General features: G+C 33.3%; 1 protein-coding gene across 1 annotated transcript; it reads right to left on the minus strand.

The window, feature by feature from the left end:
- Positions 1 to 5,301: 5,301 nt before the first annotated feature.
- Positions 5,302 to 20,587, minus strand: LOC127865296 (uncharacterized). Its single transcript, XM_052405302.1, has 5 exons — positions 20,546 to 20,587; positions 19,905 to 20,028; positions 18,155 to 18,268; positions 17,919 to 17,986; positions 5,302 to 5,853 (listed from the first exon to the last, which is right to left on the minus strand). Exons 2-5 carry the CDS (start codon positions 19,940 to 19,942, stop codon positions 5,648 to 5,650), a joined length of 426 nt encoding a protein of 141 aa, XP_052261262.1. The 5' UTR covers positions 19,943 to 20,028; positions 20,546 to 20,587; the 3' UTR covers positions 5,302 to 5,647.
- Between the last annotated feature and the right edge of the window lie 48 nt (positions 20,588 to 20,635).

Consider the following 20,635-nt stretch of genomic DNA (forward strand, 5'->3'; position numbering starts at 1 on the left):
TATATGAAACTCTACCGGAAGTGGCTAAATATTCGAAATAATTCGAATACCCTGTGCCGGGAGGGGCATACTCACTCGACTCGAGAATACAGTATTCTTACTTTAAACAAAACTTTTTTAACACGTTATTCGATGTTGGTTCGATATTCACTTCACTTTGAAAACATAATGCCTATATGGTTTTTCTATAATACCCAATATCAAGCTTGGCATTTGTATCTGGCTTGAGACATGTTTCCACTTCAACAATGAGAAAATTAATTTGCCAAATGATACGGTGACCCGATGTTTCTTGCTAAAATGTTGTATTAAATAACGCAAACGCATCAATATGGTGTTTTAAAGTCCTTCATATGGAACGAAAGACATGTATTCATATTTCAGCTTATTTCTGCTAATATTTTTTCTTTTATTTACTTTGACCTATTTAAATCATCAAACATTATACAAATATTGTAATCATACCCTTCCACAAGTTTGCGCCAAGCAATGGTAGGTTTTATTATTTCCATGTTCTAGTTTGCCTGTTTTGACTTCCTACTTACTTGTATTGTGTATCAATGTGTGTATATTTTCAATTCATGTCAATTAAAGATGAGATGCTGAAGCGTGTTATTGTTTTTGTTCCACTTAACTCAGTTATTTTCGAATAAGTGTAACAGGTGTGCATCAAATACTTGATTAGTTCGAAGGTAATTTAAAATAAATGTAGTAACATTTTGTATCATTTCATAATAATATGATTATCTGAGAATCCTTTTATCAACACTTAATTGTGGTCTAAAACCAATGTGCAAGTAGTGGGGGTTGAAGCCTCATTCAACCAGTTTAATCCCCTAATGCTTAGCGTTCTTATGGTGGTGACCCCTGTTATATTTCTATACGTGTGTGCTGCAAGTTTGTTTTTGAGTGTTTTTTGTTTGTGTCAAACAGTTCCCAAAAATAAAAGACCTCTGAGAAGAATGATTCAGCTTCACTTTTACTTTGTTTATATTCGTATTACTCCCTTTCAATATTCTTTTTCGATCTTCGAAAACAAGTTAACTAAAGTAGTAACAACATAATATGTAACCTCATATTTGCAAGGCGTACAGTTCAAATTGCCTACAAAGGATTATTCGCCTTTTATTACACATATTTAATTATCGAAGGCAATGTTCGTTTTCGCGATAACAAGTTGTACTCGAAGGCAATGTTCGTTTTTGCGATAACAAGTTGTACACGCTGCATCTTTAAATGGCAGGACGCCCGTCAGCAGGTCGATCCGCTTTAATGACTTTTCAGTTTGATTAATTGTTTTCTCTTTCGCGCGGTTACCTCATTAGATTGCGATCTGAATCTGCCAAATATTGTTTGATCTCGAGAAACGAGTTTTATGCTACGTATGACGACGCACACCTGATTTGTTGAATATACGGTTCGATTTTCCGTGGAAATAATTTGATGTTCATTAGGCATGTTTGACAGCCAGACTGAGGCTTGAACTCGCAAACTCCGCATTACCAGGCCTTTCTAATAAACGAGCATTTCAAATGAATATTATATACTGCAACCACTATTAAAACAACACCCACCCTTTAAAGTAACATAAATACTCAAAATCAACGAATATTTCGTAAAATAAATTTAACTATAAAAAAAATCAATGTTGTGTATTGTAATATTCAAAATTTCAACGCTATTTCGTATGGTAATAAAGATTTAAAGAGATACACATTGCTCGTTTGTATTTGTTTGTGGCATAATATATTCCATTGTAATTCCTGAAACGGTATCTATTCATAAGACATATGAACACTAACATGGTACATGTACAGGTGTAGAATAGATCGTCCCGCAAAAAAATGTGTCATGTTAAATCTATATTACCAGACCACATCTAGCGTTTAAATTTTGGCTATTGCTCTAAGGAACATTGGTGTTCTTATGTGTTAATTTTTTTTTTCGAAATATTATACGGAATATTCGTTGATTGTGAGGGTTTATGGGCTTTGTCTATCATCATATCGGAATTTCTGGAATGCAAGCACTTCCTCTTGTCATACTAAATATTTGCATACAAATGTCAGACATAATAATGTCATGCACGAATTGATAATAACCTTAAATCAACAACTAATTAGTTACCATCTTGTTTTCGTCTGCACATGTTACAAGGATGATGGTGTGTCTGGAAGCAATAATCTGCGTGAGTGAGCTTCATAATTTGAATGAATCTTTACGACAAGTCTTGTTCAATCACTTTCAAGTTCCCATTCCAAATACCCTGTTGTTTAATTATTCCTCACATATATGAATGGTTTAGATTGGAGCCACGAATATTTTACATGTGTATCGTGCGTATGCGGAATCATGTGCATTTCATAAATTAAAATGAGAACCATTTATTAATATTTTGTCATATAATTTTTATTAATCTGTAAATAATGGTCGTACAACTTTTACTGAAAATAAACTGCGTTATTGCTAACTTATTTCATTTTTATCTTGTTAAATCTATGTTACCAGACCACATGTAGCGTGTGGCTATTGCTAGTAAGGAACATTCATTGTTATGTGTTAACTTTATTTTATTGAAATATTGAACAAATTATTCGTTGCTTTTGATGGTTTATGGGCTTATGAACAAGATATACTTGCCACTCAGTTCATTTCGGTTTGAAGTCTCGTTTTGCCAACATGCCCGTCCCTCCGTCGGTCAGTATTTTGTTTTGTGCAGTATTTCGATTCAAATTTAAATAGAAATGACCACATTAGCTCATATCTTGAACAACCGGATTCGTCGACGTGGTGTCCACACAATACAACCTATGTGTGATGTTACAAGATGCCATGTGCAATTACTTGATGTTATCACTCAAAGAAATTTATTCTGTTTTTATATACATCTCAAATATGAACGAGAGGGATGCTTGAATTCTTTAAATTTTTATCGCGAGTAGACATGGGCGTATGCATGTCATCAATTACAAACGAGATAGTTGTATTTGATCGTATAATGTTGCATAATTTTGTGAAGGCCCGTAGGATTATCTTAAAATAATCGGTTTTATGAACAACTGATGACATTAAGACCAGACACATATTAATCTTTTGTACAAAGCAATACCGTTCAGCATTGACGTTAAAACATATACCGTTATCTGTTTATGACATAACGAATATTTTGTGTTATCATTATGATCTGTTATAAAATACTTATATAAGTTTGCTTGTACTTATCTTTGGAGGTCTTATGTCGTCTAGTTGTGAAATTGCTTTAAAATATGTTTTAAAGTACGCAATACCTACAGTTTAACTATTATGGCGTTTATTCATTAAATGTTCCTACACTTAAGTCCGAACGCATAAATAAAAATTAGGAGACGTTTGATGTACGCATGTCCAATTCAAATACGTGTTTAATATTTCCTTCAATGTATATGTTAAAATACGTGCCATATGTGTGCACCGTATGAACAAAATAAAGTTCAACTTTTTAAAATCCAAATTGACATACATGCATGCGTTTAAACATAAGTAATTTTCTAGAATAAAATAAAACAATATAAAATGAAAAAGGCATGCATCTATATACTTTCTGTAATGGGAACATATCGATTAAATATGTTGGTGACATGGTCTTATCAATAAACTTAAGTAAATAAGTCTACTTAAAATCTTACGTTTTTGTGTCGAAACATTTATAGAAGAAAGATCAGTCATTATAATTTAATTTTGAGAGATACATCATCCAAGAATAAACATACTCTCCGCTCAGGGATCAGTGAAAGTGATCGAATCTAGAGCCTACATTCATTGGTTAAATTCAGTTGACTGCCTTTTGTATGCCAAGATTTGTTCTTCAAGTAATTGATTTACTTCAATTAACTTGGGTGGGTGATAAAAAAGTGAAGCTGCCTTTCGTATGCCAAGGTTTGTTCTTCAAGTAATTGATTTACTTCAATTAACTTGGGCGGGTGATAAAAAAGTGAAGCTGCCTTTCGTATGCCAAGGTTTGTTCTTCAAGTAAATGATTTACTTCAATTAACTTGGGCGGGTGATAAAAAAGTGAAGCTGCCTTTCGTATGCCAAGGTTTGTTCTTCAAGTAAATGATTTACTTCAATTAACTTGGGCGGGTGATAAAAAAGTGAAGCTGTCTTTCGTATATCAAGGTTTGTTCTTCATGTAATTGATTTACTTCAATTAACTTGGGCGGGTGATAAAAAAGTGAAGCTGTCTTTCGTATATCAAGGTTTGTTCTTCATGTAATTGATTTACTTCAATTAACTTGGGTGGGTGATAAAGGAGTGCAACCGTTACATGTCAGCATCTTATAAGTAAGATTTAGTTTAAATACGTTAAAGCTAAATTGACATATCATGTATACTTTTTAACATAAACAGTGAATTTGAAAACGTGTAGGCGAGATGTTGAACGATTTCATGTAGAAATTGAAATAAGTCAACCTTTCGAGAATGAATGTAGTAATAAGAAATGAGAGAAACACTGTTTGTGTCTAAATGATTTCTAAAGTAGTATTTTGATAAATTGTCATGTGAACTTATCGATCAATAATGTTTGCAAGATGGTATTATCGATTAAATTATAACTAAATCTACTTAAAATTATGTTTGAAAGAAAGATCGCGTATTGTATTTAGTGAGCAACATTAGGCAGGACTAAACATATTTTCGGGTCTGGAAAAACTTATTTGTAAAAGTACAGATTGAAAATCAAACTAATGACAGCTGCGATGTGCAATTGTTCAAAATAACATCTGCTGTACATATAGGCCGTGCTTTTTGAAAAGGGAGTAGAATGAATTTGCGTTAAGTGTCGTCCCAGATTAGCGCGTGCTTTCCGCACAGGCTAATCAGGGACGACACTTTACGCTTTTATGATATTTGTTTAAGCAAACATCCAGTTTAGGCGGTAAATGTCGTCCCTGATTAGCCGGAGAAAACTGCAAAGGCTAATATTTTACGCACATGCATTCAATCCCCTTTTCACAGAGCGCGGCCGATATCTTTGTAAGTGATAATTGTAAGATTCTATTGCTGCAAAAAGACGCTTATGTATGTGCAGTTGATTTTTATTTAAAGTACAATACCCTTGCAAACGGGTTTTGATTGATTCCATATTTCGTTAGAAGCACTTTCGAAAACATATTCTCACAAATGACAATGAATAATCAATTTAACATCTGATAAACAGATTTTGCTACATAAGCGATCTTATTCTGCAAAAAAAGGGTTCTAAACTGTATACTCAAGTTCCTAGCGCGAACAAATACGAGAATGATAAAATGAAAAAATGTCACTTAAACCACACCATACGAGGACGTCAAAAATAATCACCAGAACAACAAACAGGCAGCACATGTCATGATTCGTGTCGACTCCCTTCACGTTAATATGTGTCGTTTTTCGTGTTTACGGGTTTGGGATTTAAAGAATCCTACACGAAACCATTGTAGGAAGACAAATGTACTCGCATTAAAAATAAACATGGCGACACATTTTTAATTATTGTTTCGGCGCCATATTTGTCGTTTTGGCGGACATAAGTACGTATATATGTATTGATTAAGTATTGATTATATTTTCATTTTGTATATTTATTGAGTACTTTAAAAATTGTATTTCTCGCGATAAATGTCAGAGTTCAGTCGTCCATTTCCGCTGACAGGGACGATAACTCCAAATCCCTTTGAACATTTTTTCCCATGTTGCCTTTTGGTTGCTTCTTGCGCCTAGGTTCCTCAAACGTCGATGCGTCATCATAATCACAATCACACTCACATTGGGCTGTTGTTGTCACAGCCGTTGTTGTTGCCGTTGGCTCCGTAAGCGTTGTCAGAGTGCATTCGTCTGGAAAATCCAAGGCTTTTTCGTAATATATTTCGAAAAATAAGTTATTACATACAAAATCAGTATTCCCTATAGCAAAATCCAAATTGTCAACGCTTGATGTATTTTGGTTACAGAGCTTAAACGAGATACAAAATGCTCGTTTTTATTTTTATTTTTTTTGTGAACATATATCACATGTGAATTTCCCGCGACGATATCCAAACATGTACGGGCGAATGGGAGATAGCATTCGGGCAGCTCATGAGAACTACGTCGCGCTTCCAACTCTGTCCGAATCCTATCTCGCGTTCGCTCGTAAATGTCCGGACACCATCGCCGGAAATTCACATGGAATATATTGTCACACAAACAAATAAAAACGAACTTTTTTTTTCGTTAAGTCTATGTTTCCAAACCACATATAGCGTTAGCATTTTGGCTAATGCTATAAGGAACATTGATTTGTTATAGGTTGACTTTATTTTATGAAATATTTTACGAAATATTCGTTGATTTTGTGTTTGTAAGACATTAAAGGTGAAAGCAATTGTATTGGTGATCCTCATTACGTTATCCGCAATAAAATGTAAATGCATGCATCCGTAAATTCGATTAATGTGAATTAATTAATCGTGAGATTTCTGGCGAGAAACGACAAGTAAAAAAGAAGAAAAGATTCTTCATAATATTATTTAGTTTGTTGTTTAAATTATATATTATAAAGCTTTACATGTGATTGAATTAAATAGGTCTGTTATCATGAACACTCGTATATTCATATTCAATCTTTCCATCAGTCATGGTGACATTGTTACGGGTTATCAACATCACGAATGTTATACCTTTTTCATCACAAACCGTTTTACTTTTTCATATATTTCGCGTGTAATTAAGAGTTAATTCGAGTCAACCACGTTTGTCGTAACATGTTTTCATATGATTTATCTTTAGTTCCAAAATAGTGGTTTAGTGATTCCTACTTCAATTTATTCCTAAGCTATTTAAAAGCTGATTCAAATGTGTAATATTATAATACGCATGATATGTTTATGCCGATGACTCGAATGTGGGTACACATATGTAATGACTTGGCTGAGAAGTTATACATAAAAATGCACAATTTGTTGAAACAAAAGATGTGTTGCTCATTAGCGTTGTCATATGTATACGTTTTTTCCACTTAAAAAAGCACATAGCATATAGTGTACAATATCTCCTCTAACAATAATAACTCCCAGCCTATATGTGTTTTTGTGTATTTGTAAGGGACATAGGTCACTTTACTTAGTTTCTTCTACTACTTAAGATCTTGCGCCATTTTAATAAATCGCACTCCATACTTATGAGTTGTAATTTATAATACAAATAATAAACATTGGCATTCAAAACATGCCACAAACATCAACCCACTTTCTTTTGAATTACTCAATCTAATAAATTTGATATATTTCTAAGCGATCGGTGAAAGAACGTTTTTTTTTAATACATATTCAGCATTTTACGTTCAAATTCGTAAATGACCATATAAACTCCAAAACAACAAATAATAGACTACGTAAGATACCGTCCACTTTACATTTTCAAACCCACTAAAACCATATACTCTTTCTTCTAAACATCAATTGCGCAATTTCAATAGTTTTAATATTAACAAATTGCTTTCCGAATCCCGTAACACTATTATATTACAGGGCCATCATTATCAGATCTTTTTTTCGCGCACAAACGACAATAAAATTTTATTTTAACACAGTTATGTAAACCGTTGGAGGCAATCAACACCAAAGACAATCGTCCACATTACACAACCAATTGGAACGCCTGTTCTCACTTGTTCGCAACTGGACAATATATCGTTTTCCTTTGATACACGCTTCACCAAGAAATGGCCCTCAGTTTCTTACTCAATCACATCTAGGACTTACTTGGTAAACCATACACTTTTATTGGAACTGTTTCGGTTAGTTTTATCGTGGCAACGTCATCTGTTGCACTGAAACAACAAAATAAATATGTTCTATTTGACAAAAGATATCCATGCTTACCACGTGTACGTTTGATTTTAAACTTAGTTAATATGGATTTACCAATACGTATAATGAATTTCCCTTGACGTTAAAAGCATGCCTACATAAACTATGTTGTTTTAATGAATGCTTACCTAAAGGTCAGGGAGAAAATAGACTTGCAATTTCTCCCGAGAGCAGTCAGGATGCTGACTGACAATGCTGAGAAATCAAACATGGAAAAACTTTAGACATATAAGTTACGCATGATTAGATTGTAGAGTATATATACACATGCATAATGCTACATTACTTAAGATGTTAATAAAAAATGCTAGTGCAAGTATATATTATTTGACTTTTGTTTAATATATATTCAGAAGTTTACACGCAAACGTACACTAAACACTTTACAAATAATATTCCAGAAAAGAAGTGTGCACTTTGCGAAATAAGCAATATTTCGAAAAACAGGCTAAGATTAAAGTGTTAATTTTATTATACTGGGAGGAGAACGATGATGATGATGATGATGATGATGATGATGATGATGATGATGATGATGATGATGATGATGATGATGATGATGATGATGATGATGATGATGATGATGATGATGATGATGATGATGATGATGATGATGATGATGATGACGATGACGATGACGACGACGACGACCACGATGATGATGATGATGATGATGATGATGATGATGATGATGATGATGATGATGATGATGATGATGATGATGATGATGATGATGATGATGATGATGATGATGATGATGATGATGATGATGATGATATGGTTAAAATGAACGACATTTAGGAGAACGATAATGTAAAACTGCAATGTATTTGTATCCTATGACCATTGCCAAAAAATATCGTGCATCATGTACGTTGTTCAATACCATAGTCTGGTTGACATTAGTGCTTGGGTAACGTAGTTTTGATTTTAACACCGATTTTAGTTTTAAATTACATTGTGATGCCAAATAACACACTCTAGTTTAAACCTATTTATTTTAGATTGATTGCCTAGAAAGCCATTCATCACGCTCTCGAGTCCGTTTCCTGGGACTAGAACCAGTACTTGGTGTCTCTGGAGGAGATTTTAAGATACGCTCCTATCGTGTGGATCGAACCCGTGACCTTCCGGTCGCAAGGCGGACACCACGGCGAGGACACAATTTAAAACCAATAAACACTCACAATCAACGAATAGTTCGTACAATAATAACGTTAACACATAAAGCATCAATGTGCGTTATAGCAATAGCCAAATTTTTTTTATTTTTTCTATTGCTATTAGGAACAATGATTTTGTATGGGTAATTTTTATTTTACGAAATATTTTGCAAAATATTCTTTGAATTTGAGTATTCATGTTACTTTTAACTTCTGTGTTGACGTTGTTTTTGATTTTCAAGTGCTCTTCTATTATGAATAGTGTTAATCTCTATCCTTAAGGAAGGCAATGTGTGCAAATGACATGACAGCATTAGGTTTTGAGGCCCACTTCAATCAAACTGCATCTTTTAATGCATGCATAGCATAATGCTCGAAGGTGCAGAATACTAACTATATATCTATGACATTAAGATAAATATATGTTTAATTATATGTTTACACTTAACATGTACACATACAATATTTTGTCAAATAAAGCATCATCATCAATTTTATTATGGGTGGTCTATGACAAACAGCTGACTGGGCATCTTGGTTTACGGACGGGGCTTACAACTATGATTTTGTAGCCACGCCGACGGCCATACACGACTGTACACGTTTATAATGAATGCAAACTATACACTAGAAACATACGTTTACCTGTACTTAAGGTTGCCCACTGCTCCATCCGCGTACATGAAAGCTACATAAGCTATGTCAGTTAAATACACCGGAGTATAAGAAACTCTAGACGTTCTGAGGGCTCCGTCCACTAGAATGCCCGAAACAAAGGTAAAGGCAATAATGAAGATTTAAATTGCAACACAAATATGGAAATAAACTGGCATTATTCATGTTTCCTAATAATACATACAGGCAGCTATTAAATGAACAAACGTCAAGTAAAAATGGTTACACTGACTTACGTTGTTACAATTATTCGTATTGGTTTCCAAACAAATGAATGTATTTAAAATCAGTTCAAATATGAATGCAATACATGTATAACCGTAAAAATAGATATGACAACATAATAACAACAACAAAGAAAACTTTTACCCATCAGATTAACCAAAGGCATGATCAATTTATGAGCACTAAACGTATATGGCACCCCTTCGAACATATCATTAAGAACAAGCATATACACTCATTTACATGTAAATGTCGAATGTGGTTTATTGTATAACAAAATTAATTTAAGCTAAAACATAATTTTTACTAAAGTTATAGGACGGCTCTTGTATTCTTAGAATTAGTTTTAAACAGTTAGATATAAACATGTGTTCACCTGCTGCGACGAGGAAAATCCCTGCCAGACCCCATGACGTTTGCATCTGTAAAAAGTGTAATAAGGAAAAAATAGGTAACCGCTGTGAATGCATAACGTCAACAGGGAATATGTGTGTTTTATAAGAACAAACGCTTTGGAACTTCACAGCGTGATGCATCTAGTTCATTTCCGAACACAATGAAATGTGTTATAAAGGACATTGCAGACAGTTCTGATTTTTAAAATGCTTTTTAGTTATGATAACAATCCGCGTATATTGCACAGGAAATAAATGAAGACAAATAAAAACGACACTATAAATCATCAACGTGTCTTGTCCGATGTCATGATGGTGATATATGTTTTATTTTGATGGTATGTTTACGCTTCTAATGATGCTGCTAACTGCGGTGGTGATATAAAAACAAAACAGTAAACGCTGTATTCGGATTAGATATTCCTCACACGTATCCCTGTACAAATGTTACCGAATATTGTTAAGCAAGTTGTTACAGGAGAAGCTCACTTTTTGCGAAGCGGTTTACGTCAGGTATTCACCTTAATTGACCTTAACCAAAGGCTATTAAAATGTTGGAGAAATTTCCCGGCAGAAAGCCTGAAAGATTATCTGGAATTTTCGAATGTGTTCAAAATGTCTTACTTAGCAAGTTAAATAACTCTCAGTATTTATGAAAACAGAGTTAAATTGTAATCGAAAAAGATGGGTGACTGTATTACAGTGTGGTTAAGCATAAAGGATGTACGCCATTGGAAATAACCACTTAGTATGCATATTTCTTCAAATTACACATATACACATTTTTTGGTTACGCAACATATACGAGTTAACGTGTAGACATAGATTGATTGATTGATTTTTATTCAGGTTTAAAACACATAATATACATGTTATAAATCAAATTTACATAACAATTATTTCTAAAAGTATAACAATTATTACTAAAAGTATTTGTGAGATTGCTGCTGAACAAAACCTAATGTCTAAAAACTGCCGTAAAAATAATATGAATTAAGATATGACAATGAAAAGGAACACAAAAGTGCGACAAAATAAAAGATCTTAATAAAGCGTATCAACTCAGACTAGTTTTGAAGGGAACAGATCAGCAACTACCTCAAACTTAAAATATGGTTAAATGTTACTGTATGGTATTTAATATATTGCTTAAATATCACAGTTGTTAAATATATTACTTAAATATCACAGTTACACATGTATGTCACATATATTTACTAACACATACTTTCAGTATAGACTGGTAATTAGATATATTATAGAAACAAGTTCACAACTTTGGGAAACTAAGTATGTAAAATGAAATAACTTTGATAATATAGTGTAAAAACCTAGGATTGCCCATGAAAGCCCGAAAGCTTATTTCCAATGCGGTCCTGTTTAAGTTATACTAACTATAATATAATCCTATATGAAAGTTACACAAAATGAACAATAAGTCCCTGATAATAATTGAGTATACATGTAAGTTGTAACAATCATGTTTCTATAATATATTTGCCATGACGACTAGATCACAAATATTCTAATTGTTACAATTAAGGTGTTTTAGCTAAGCACAATAGATGGTTCTTAACAGCTAATTTGAACTTATGTTTATTTTAAATTTTCTTTATTGTATCTGGCAAAGGATTCCAATCACTAATTGCACTGTAGTAAAAGGTAGCATTTCCTTTACCATAGCATTTGGGCACTATAAAATTGTCGAAATTTCAACATTGGAGCCTAATTTACTAAACAAAATCTTGATAAAAAATCAAAACATGTGAAATTATATCATTAGATATTTCAACTTATGTTTATTTTAGCTAGGCGACATCTTGGACCTCTATTTAATGATGACACTTATGAGTTTACAATGAAGCTGGGTTTTGATTCTTCTATGCGATACGACCGGGAAGAAAGTACGCAAAATAAGGGTGTATTACTTTGCTTAATGACAAAATTGGTATTTCAAAGAATTTTTTAACTGCCATGCGGGTCAATTTCTTGAAGACAGCTGAGCTGCATTTGTTTATACGCGCACCATGTTATAACAAAAAAACATGGAAATTAGGTTAATATGATGTTCACACATATGCTAATATTTAACATACTCATTTGTTCTATATGATATATAGTAGACTATATAATTTGATTGTGTAGTTTATCGTGATTGATCGACTTCACATGCAAATAAAAATAAAAAATCTTAAACATGTTTCTGAAACCTTCATGATGCAACAGTTTGTTTAATATTTGTCGCCTAATCAAATTTAAACCAAAAGGAAACAAAGCAAGACACATTAAAGACTTAAATGAATGTTGACTTTATAAATCAGATATCAGGCACGTCTGATATTGCAAATAAACAGGCTTGAATTTATTGTTATATTTATCTACACTAATTATATGTTTTATATTTCTTTTACTAAAAGCTCAACAAAAAGTAAATAAGAAAATGATTGTAAAGCATAAACTGTACGAAAATTAGCCCATCTGATGTATCAATCATTTAATCCCCATGATATGTTACTCATACGATATATCTTTAGGAATATAAATTATCAAAAGCAATGTAACATGCATTTATTTTATGAACAACAGCAGGTAGTTGTAGTGGTAGCGGTAGTAGTAGTAGTAGTAGTAGTAGTAGTAGTAGTAGTAGTAGTAGTAGTAGTAGTAGTAGTAGTAGTAGTAGTAGTAGTAGTAGTAGTAGAAGTAGTAGTAGTAGAAGTAGTAGTAGTAGTACTATAGTAGTAGTAGTAGTAGTAGTAGTAGTAGTAGTAGTAGTAGTAGTAGTAGTAGTAGTAGTAGTAGAAGTAGTAGTAGTAGTAGTAGTAGTAGTAGTAGTAGTAGTAGTATTAGTAGTAGTAGTAGTAGTAGTAGTAGTAGTAGTAGTAGTAGTAGTAGTAGTAGTAGTAGGAGTAGTAGTAGTAGTAGTAGTAGTACTAGTAGTAGTAGATTTTGCAACATAAAGCCGTCAGCGATCTTATTCTGCAAAAAAAGGGTTCTAAACTGTATACTCAAGTTCCTCGCGCGAACAAATACGAGATTGAAAATATGAAAAAAAGTGTGTATGAAAAAATTAAAGGTTTTACACAAAACGTAGAATTGATATCGTTAACCACTTCCCATTATTTATTTGTGTGAGTATAAAGGCACTACACTTTGCTCGATTGACGCACACTCATTACATGATCAAACCTACATATGCTATGATTTAAACCATATCGTTCTTGAGTGTCGGGCGGTTTGAATGTCACTTAAATCACACCCTACGACGACGTCAAAAATAATCAGAACAACAAACAGGCAGCACATGTCATGATTCGTGTCGACTACCTTCACGTTAATATGTGTCGTTTTTCGTGGTTACGGGTTTGAGATTTAAAGAATCCTACACGAAACCATTGTAGGAAGACGAATGTACTCGCATTAAAAATAAACATGGCGACACACTTTTAATTATTGTTTCAGCGCCATATTTGTCGTTATGGCGGGCTTAAAGTATGTTTATATGTATTGATTAAGTATTGTTTATATTTTCATTTTAAATATTTATTGAGTACTTTAAAAATTGTTTTCTCGCGATAAATTTTAGAGTTTAGTCGTCCATTTCCGCTGACAGGGACGATAACTCCAAATCCCTTTGAACATTTTTTTCCATGTTGCCTTTTGGTTGCTTCTTGCGCCTAGGTTCCTCAAACGTCGATGCGTCAGTATAATCACAATCACACTCATATTGGGCTGTTGTTGTCACAGCCGTTGTTGTTGCCGTTGGCTCCGTAGGCGTTGTCAGAGTGCATTCGTCTGGAAATCAAAGGCTTTTTCGTAATATATTTCGAAAAATAAGTGATTACATACAAAATCAGTATTCCCTATAGCAAAATCCCAATTGTCAACGCTATATGTATTTTGGTTACATAGATTAAACGAGATACAAAATGCTCGGGTTTTTTTTTTTTTGTGAACATATATCCCATGTGAATTTCCCGCGACGATATCCAAACATTTACGGGCGAATGGGAGATTGCATTCGGGTAGCTCATGAGAACTACGTCGCGCTTCCAACTCTGTCCGAATCCTATCTCGCGTTCGCTCGTAAATGTCCGGACACCATCGCCGGAAATTCACATGGAATATATTGTCACACAAACAAATAAAAACGAACATTTTGTTTTAAGTTAAATCTATGTTTCCATACCACTTTTAGCGTAAACATTTTGGCTAATGCTATAAGGAACATTGATTTGTTATAGGTTGACTTTAGGTTGACTCTATTTTTTGTTGTCCACTTACACATGTCATTAATTTATCTATAATACAAGGTGTTGTACCTGATGATTTTAAAGCTGCACGAGTTGTTCCATTGTATAAAAAGGGTAATAAAAATGAAGACGGCAACTACAGACCTGTATCAATTTTGTGTATAGTGTCAAAAATACTTGAACGAATCTGAATATGCAGAAGTTATTGTATGAGTTTCAGTCAGGATTTAGGAAATCTTTCTCAACCGACACATGTCTGATACATCTATCTGACTATATAAGGTTTAACTTAGATAAAGGTAATTATGTTGGCATGGTTCTACTCGATTTGCAAAAAGCCTTCGATACTGTTGACCATTTTATACTTTTTGATAAACTGAAAATGATAGGGTTTTCCCCTGATGTTATAAGATGGTTCGAATCTTACTTATCTTGTCGTAAACAATGTTCTGATGTTTCTGGTAAACAATCATCTTTGGAAAATGTCTTATGTGGTGTGCCCCAAGGCTCAATACTGGGACCTCTGCTATTTTTAATATACGTGAATGACATGGCAGGGGTTGTAAACAATAAGCTTTTATTATATGCCGATGATTCTGCTATTCTGGTGTCTGGCAAGTCTAAACATGATATTGAGTGTTTATTAGCACAAGATCTGGAAAGAGTTAGTCACTGGTTAGTTGACAATAAATTGTCATTACACTTGGGTAAAACAGAATCAATTTTATTTGGCTCGAAAACTAAGTTAAAGAAGGAGCCTACCTTAATATTTCGGTCAGTGGTACAGTTATACAGCACACTGACTCAGTCAAATATTTGGGTGCTACTTTAGATCAATGTTTAAGTTTTGAAAGTATGGTTACATCAGTCATTAAGAAGGCAAATGCAAGACTTAAGTTCCTATACAGAAAGCAAAGCTTTTTATCATTTGATACCAAAAAAATGTTAATTATGTCCTTGATTCAATGTCACTTTGATTATACCTGTTCTATATGGTATTTTGGCATTTCTCAGAATCTGAAGAACAGACTCCAGGTTACACAGAACAAGATCATTAGGTTTTTTTCAGACTAGATCCAAGAAGTCACATCAATAAAGAATACTTTCTTCAGTTGGGGTTGGTTACCTGTCGAAAAAAGAGTAGAACAAATAATTCTTAACCATGTTTTTAAAATACACTCAGGTTCTGCCCCTTTTTACTTGAATAAGAATTTTATGCTAGCCAGTACTGTTCATAACCATAATACCAGATTTAGCAAAGGGTCATGTTTCAGTATCCCTAAAGTAAAAGGGTTTGGCAAAAAGTCCTTCTCATATATGGGATGTTTATTATGGAACAGCTTACCAATTGTCATAAAAGATTCCCCCAGCTTACAGACATTTAAGGTTGCATTAAAAAGTATATTTTAAATAGCTTATAGTTTCTTAATAAAGCCTGTAATCTCTATGTGATAAATATTATTATTCAAATGATGTGTAGTGTTATTCAAATGACTTGTATTGTTATTCATATGTTAATTTGCTAATTTTTCCACCCATAAGAACATAGTAGTTGTGCCTTGCTAAGACATGTCATCATTCATCCATGACCACAATGGAAATAAGGAAATTCACATTTCCTTTTTTGTGCTATCCTGAGTATATGAGTACTTGACCTGGTACACTATGATAGTATTTAATATGTGTTGCAACATATTTTTTTTTCTAAATGATATAACAAGAAGCAATATTTATGTACTTTTTTAACAAATGATAACTTTCTAATTGCTTTTAAGCTCCTGTCTTTTAGCTGATCTGTGATATTTGTATTTCGTGTTATGCAGTAATTTTTAATAATGTTGTGTACCATGCCATATGTATTTTATATACTGAAATAAATCTAAATCTAGACTTTATTTTATGAAATATTTTACGAAATATTCGTTGATTTCGTGTTTGTAAGACATTAAAGGTGAAAGCAATTGTATTGGTGATCCTCATTACGTTATCCGCAATAAAAATATGAATGCATGCGTCCGCAAATCGATTAATGTGAATTAATTAATCGTGAGATTTTTGGCGAGAAACGACAAGTAAAAAAGAAGAAAAGATTCTTCATAATATTATTTAGTTTGTTGTTTAAATTATATATTATAAAGCTTTACATGTGATTGAATTAAATAGGTCTGTTATCATGAACACTCGTATATTCATATTCAATCTTTCCATCAGTCATGGTGACATTGTTACGGGTTATCAACATCACGAATGTTATACCTTTTTCATCACAAACCGTTTTACTTTTTCATATTTTTCGCGTGTAATTAAGAGTTAATTCGAGTCAACCACGTTTGTCGTAACATGTTTTCATATGATTTATCTTCAGTTCCAAAAAGTGGTTTAGTGAAATCTACTCCAATTTATTCCTAAGCTATTTAAAAGCTGATTCAAATTTGTAATATTATAATACGCATGATATGTTTATGCCGATGACCCGAATGTGGGTACACATATGTCATGACTTGGCTGAGAAGTTATACATACAAATGCACAATTTGTTGAAACAAAAGATGTGTTGCTCATTAGCGTATTCATATGTATACGTTTTTTCCACTTAATAAAGCACATAGCATATAGTGTACAATATCTCCTCTAACAATAATAAATCCCAGCCTATATGTGTTTTTGTTTATTTGTAAGGGACATAAGTCACTTTACTTAGTTTCTTCTACTACTAAAGATCTTGCGCCGTTTTAATAAATCGCACTCCATACTTATGAGTTGTAATTTATAATACAAATAATAAACATTGGCATTCAAAACATGCAGCAAACATCAACCCAGTTTCTTTTGAGTTACACAATCTAATAAATTTGATATATTTCTAAGCGACCGGTGAAAGAACGTGTTTAAAAAAAAAAAACATATTCAGCATTTTACGTTCAAATTCGTAAACGACCATATAAACTTCAAAACAACAAATAATTTGACTGCGTAAGATACCGTCCACTTTACATTTTCAAACCCACTTAAACCATATACTCTTTCTTCTTAACATCAATTGCGCATTTTCCATAGTTTTAAGATTAACAAATTGCTTTCCGAATCCCATAACAAAATTACATTACAGGGCCATCATTATCAGATCTTTTTTTCGCGCACAAACGACAATAAATTTTAATTGAACACAGTTATGTAGACCGAAGGAGGTAATCAACACCAAAGACAATCGTCCACATTACACAACTAATTGAAACGCCTGTTCTCACTTGTTCGCAACTGGACGATATATCGTTTTCCTTTGATACACGCTTCACCAAAAAATGGCCGTCAGTTTCTTACTCAATCACATCTAGGACTTACTTGGTAAACCATACACTTTTATTGGAACTGTTTCGGTTAGTTTAATCGTGGCAACGTCATCTGTTGCACTGAAACAACAAAATAAATATGTTCTATTTGACAAAAGATATCCATGCTTACCACGTGTACGTTTGATTTTAAACTTAGTTAATATGGATTTACCAATACATATAATGAATTTCCCTCGACGTTAAAAGCATGCCTACATAAACTATGTTGTTTTAATGAATGCTTACCTAAAGGTCAGGGAGTAAATAGACTTGCAATTTCTCCTGAGAGCAGTCTCATTGCATCGTATGTTACCGAAACCATCAACGTAAAAATGCCCGTTAGGATGCTGACTGACAATGCTGAGGAATCAAACATGGAAAAACTTTAGACATATAAGTAACGCATGGTTAAATTGTATAGTATATATACACATGCATAATGCTACATTTCATAAGATGTTAATAAAAAATGCTAGTGCAAGTATATATTGAATGACTTTTGTTTAATATATATTCAGAAGTTTACACGCAAACGTACACTAAACACGTTACAAATAATATTCCAGAAAAGTAGTGTGCACTTAGCGAAATAAGCAATATTTCGAAAAATATACTAAGATTAAAGTGTTAATTTTATTATACTGGGAGGAGAATGATGATAATGATGATTATTATAATAATGATGATGATGATGATGCTGATGCTGATGCTGCTGCTGCTGCTGCTGCTGCTGCTGCTGATGATGATGATGATGATGATGATGATGATGACGATGATGATGATGATGATGATGATGATGATGATGATGATGATGATGATGATGATGATGATGATGATGATGATGATGATGATGGTGATGATGATGATGATGATGATGATGATGACGATGATGATGATGATGATGATGATGATGATGATGATGATGATGATGATGATGACGATGACGATTACGATTACGATGACGATGACGACGACAACGACGACGACCACGACTATGATGATGATGAAGATGATGATGATGATGATGATGATGATTATGATGATGATGATGATGATGATGATGATGATGATGATGATGATGATGATAGTCTGGTTGACATTAGTGCTTGAGTAACGTAGTTTTGATTTTAACACCGATTTTAGTTTTAAATTACATTGTGATGCTAAAGGACACACTTTAGTTTAAACCTATTTATTTTAGCTCGATTGCCTAGAAAGCCAATCATCACACTCTCGAGTCCGTTTCCTGGGACTAGAACCAGTACTTGGTGTCTCTGGAGGAGATTTTAAGAACGCCCCCATCGTGTGGATCGAACCCGTGACCTTCCGGTCGCTAGGCGGACACCGCGGTGAGGACACACTTTAAAACCAATAAACACTCACAATCAACGAATAGTTCGTACAATAATAAAGTGAACACATAAAGTATCAATGTTCGTTATAGCAATAGCCAAATTTTTAATTTTGGCTATTGCTATTAGGAACAATGATTTTGTATGGGTAATTTTTATTTTACGAAATATTGCAAAATATTCTTTGAATTTGAGTATTAATGTTACATTTAACTTCTGTGTTGACGTTGTTTTTGATTTTCAAGTGCTCTTCTATTATAAATAGTGTTAATCTCTATCCTGAAGGAAGGCAATTTGTGCAAATGACATGACAGCATTAGGTTTTGAGGCCCACTTCAAACAAACTGCATCTTTTAATGCATGCATAGTGCTCGAAGGAGCAGAATGCTAACTATATAACTATGACATTAAAATAAATATATTTTTAATTATATGTTTACCCTTAACATGTACACATATAATATTTTGTCAAATAAAGCATCATCATCAATTTTATTATGGGTGGTCTATGATAAACAGCTGACTGGGCATCTTGGTTTACGGACGGGGCTTACAACTATGAATTGTGTAGCCACGCCGACGGCCATACGTTACTGTACACGTTTATGATGAATGCAAACTATACACTATAAACATACGTTCACCTGTACTTAAGGTTGCCCACTGCTCCATCCGCGTACATGAAAGCTACATCAGCTAGGCATGGATATATGTCAATTAAATACACCGGAGTATAAGAAACTCTAGACGTTCTGAGGGCTCCGTCCACTAGAATGTCCGAAACAAAGGTAAAGGCAATAATGAAGATTTAAATTGCAACACAAATGTAGAAATAAACTGGCAGCATTCATGTTTCCTAATAATACATACAGGCAGCTAACAAATAAACAAACGCCAAGTAAAAATGGTTACACTGACTTACGTTGTTACAATTATTCGTATTGGTTTCCAAACAAATGAACTATTTAAAATCAGTTCAAAATATGAATGCAATACATGTATAACCGTAAAAAATAGATATGACAACATAATAACAACTAAGAAAACTTTTACCCATCAGATTAACCAAAGGCCTGATCAATTCATGAGCACTGAACGTATATGGCACCCCTTCGAACATATCATTAAGAACAAGTATATACACTCATTAACATGTAAATGTCGAATGTGGTTTATTGTATAACAAAATTAATTTAAGCTAAAACATAATTTTTGCTAAAGTTATATGAAGGATCTTGTATTCTTAGAATTAGGTTTAAACAGTTAGAAATAAACATGTGTTTACCTGCTGCGACGACGAAAATCCCTGCCAGCCACCATGACGTTTGCATCTTTAAAAAGTGTAATAAGCAAAACATAGGTAACCGCTGTGAAT

The sequence above is a fragment of the Dreissena polymorpha genome, chromosome 1 (assembly GCF_020536995.1).
Source record: "Dreissena polymorpha isolate Duluth1 chromosome 1, UMN_Dpol_1.0, whole genome shotgun sequence".
Classification (NCBI taxonomy): domain Eukaryota; kingdom Metazoa; phylum Mollusca; class Bivalvia; order Myida; family Dreissenidae; genus Dreissena; species Dreissena polymorpha.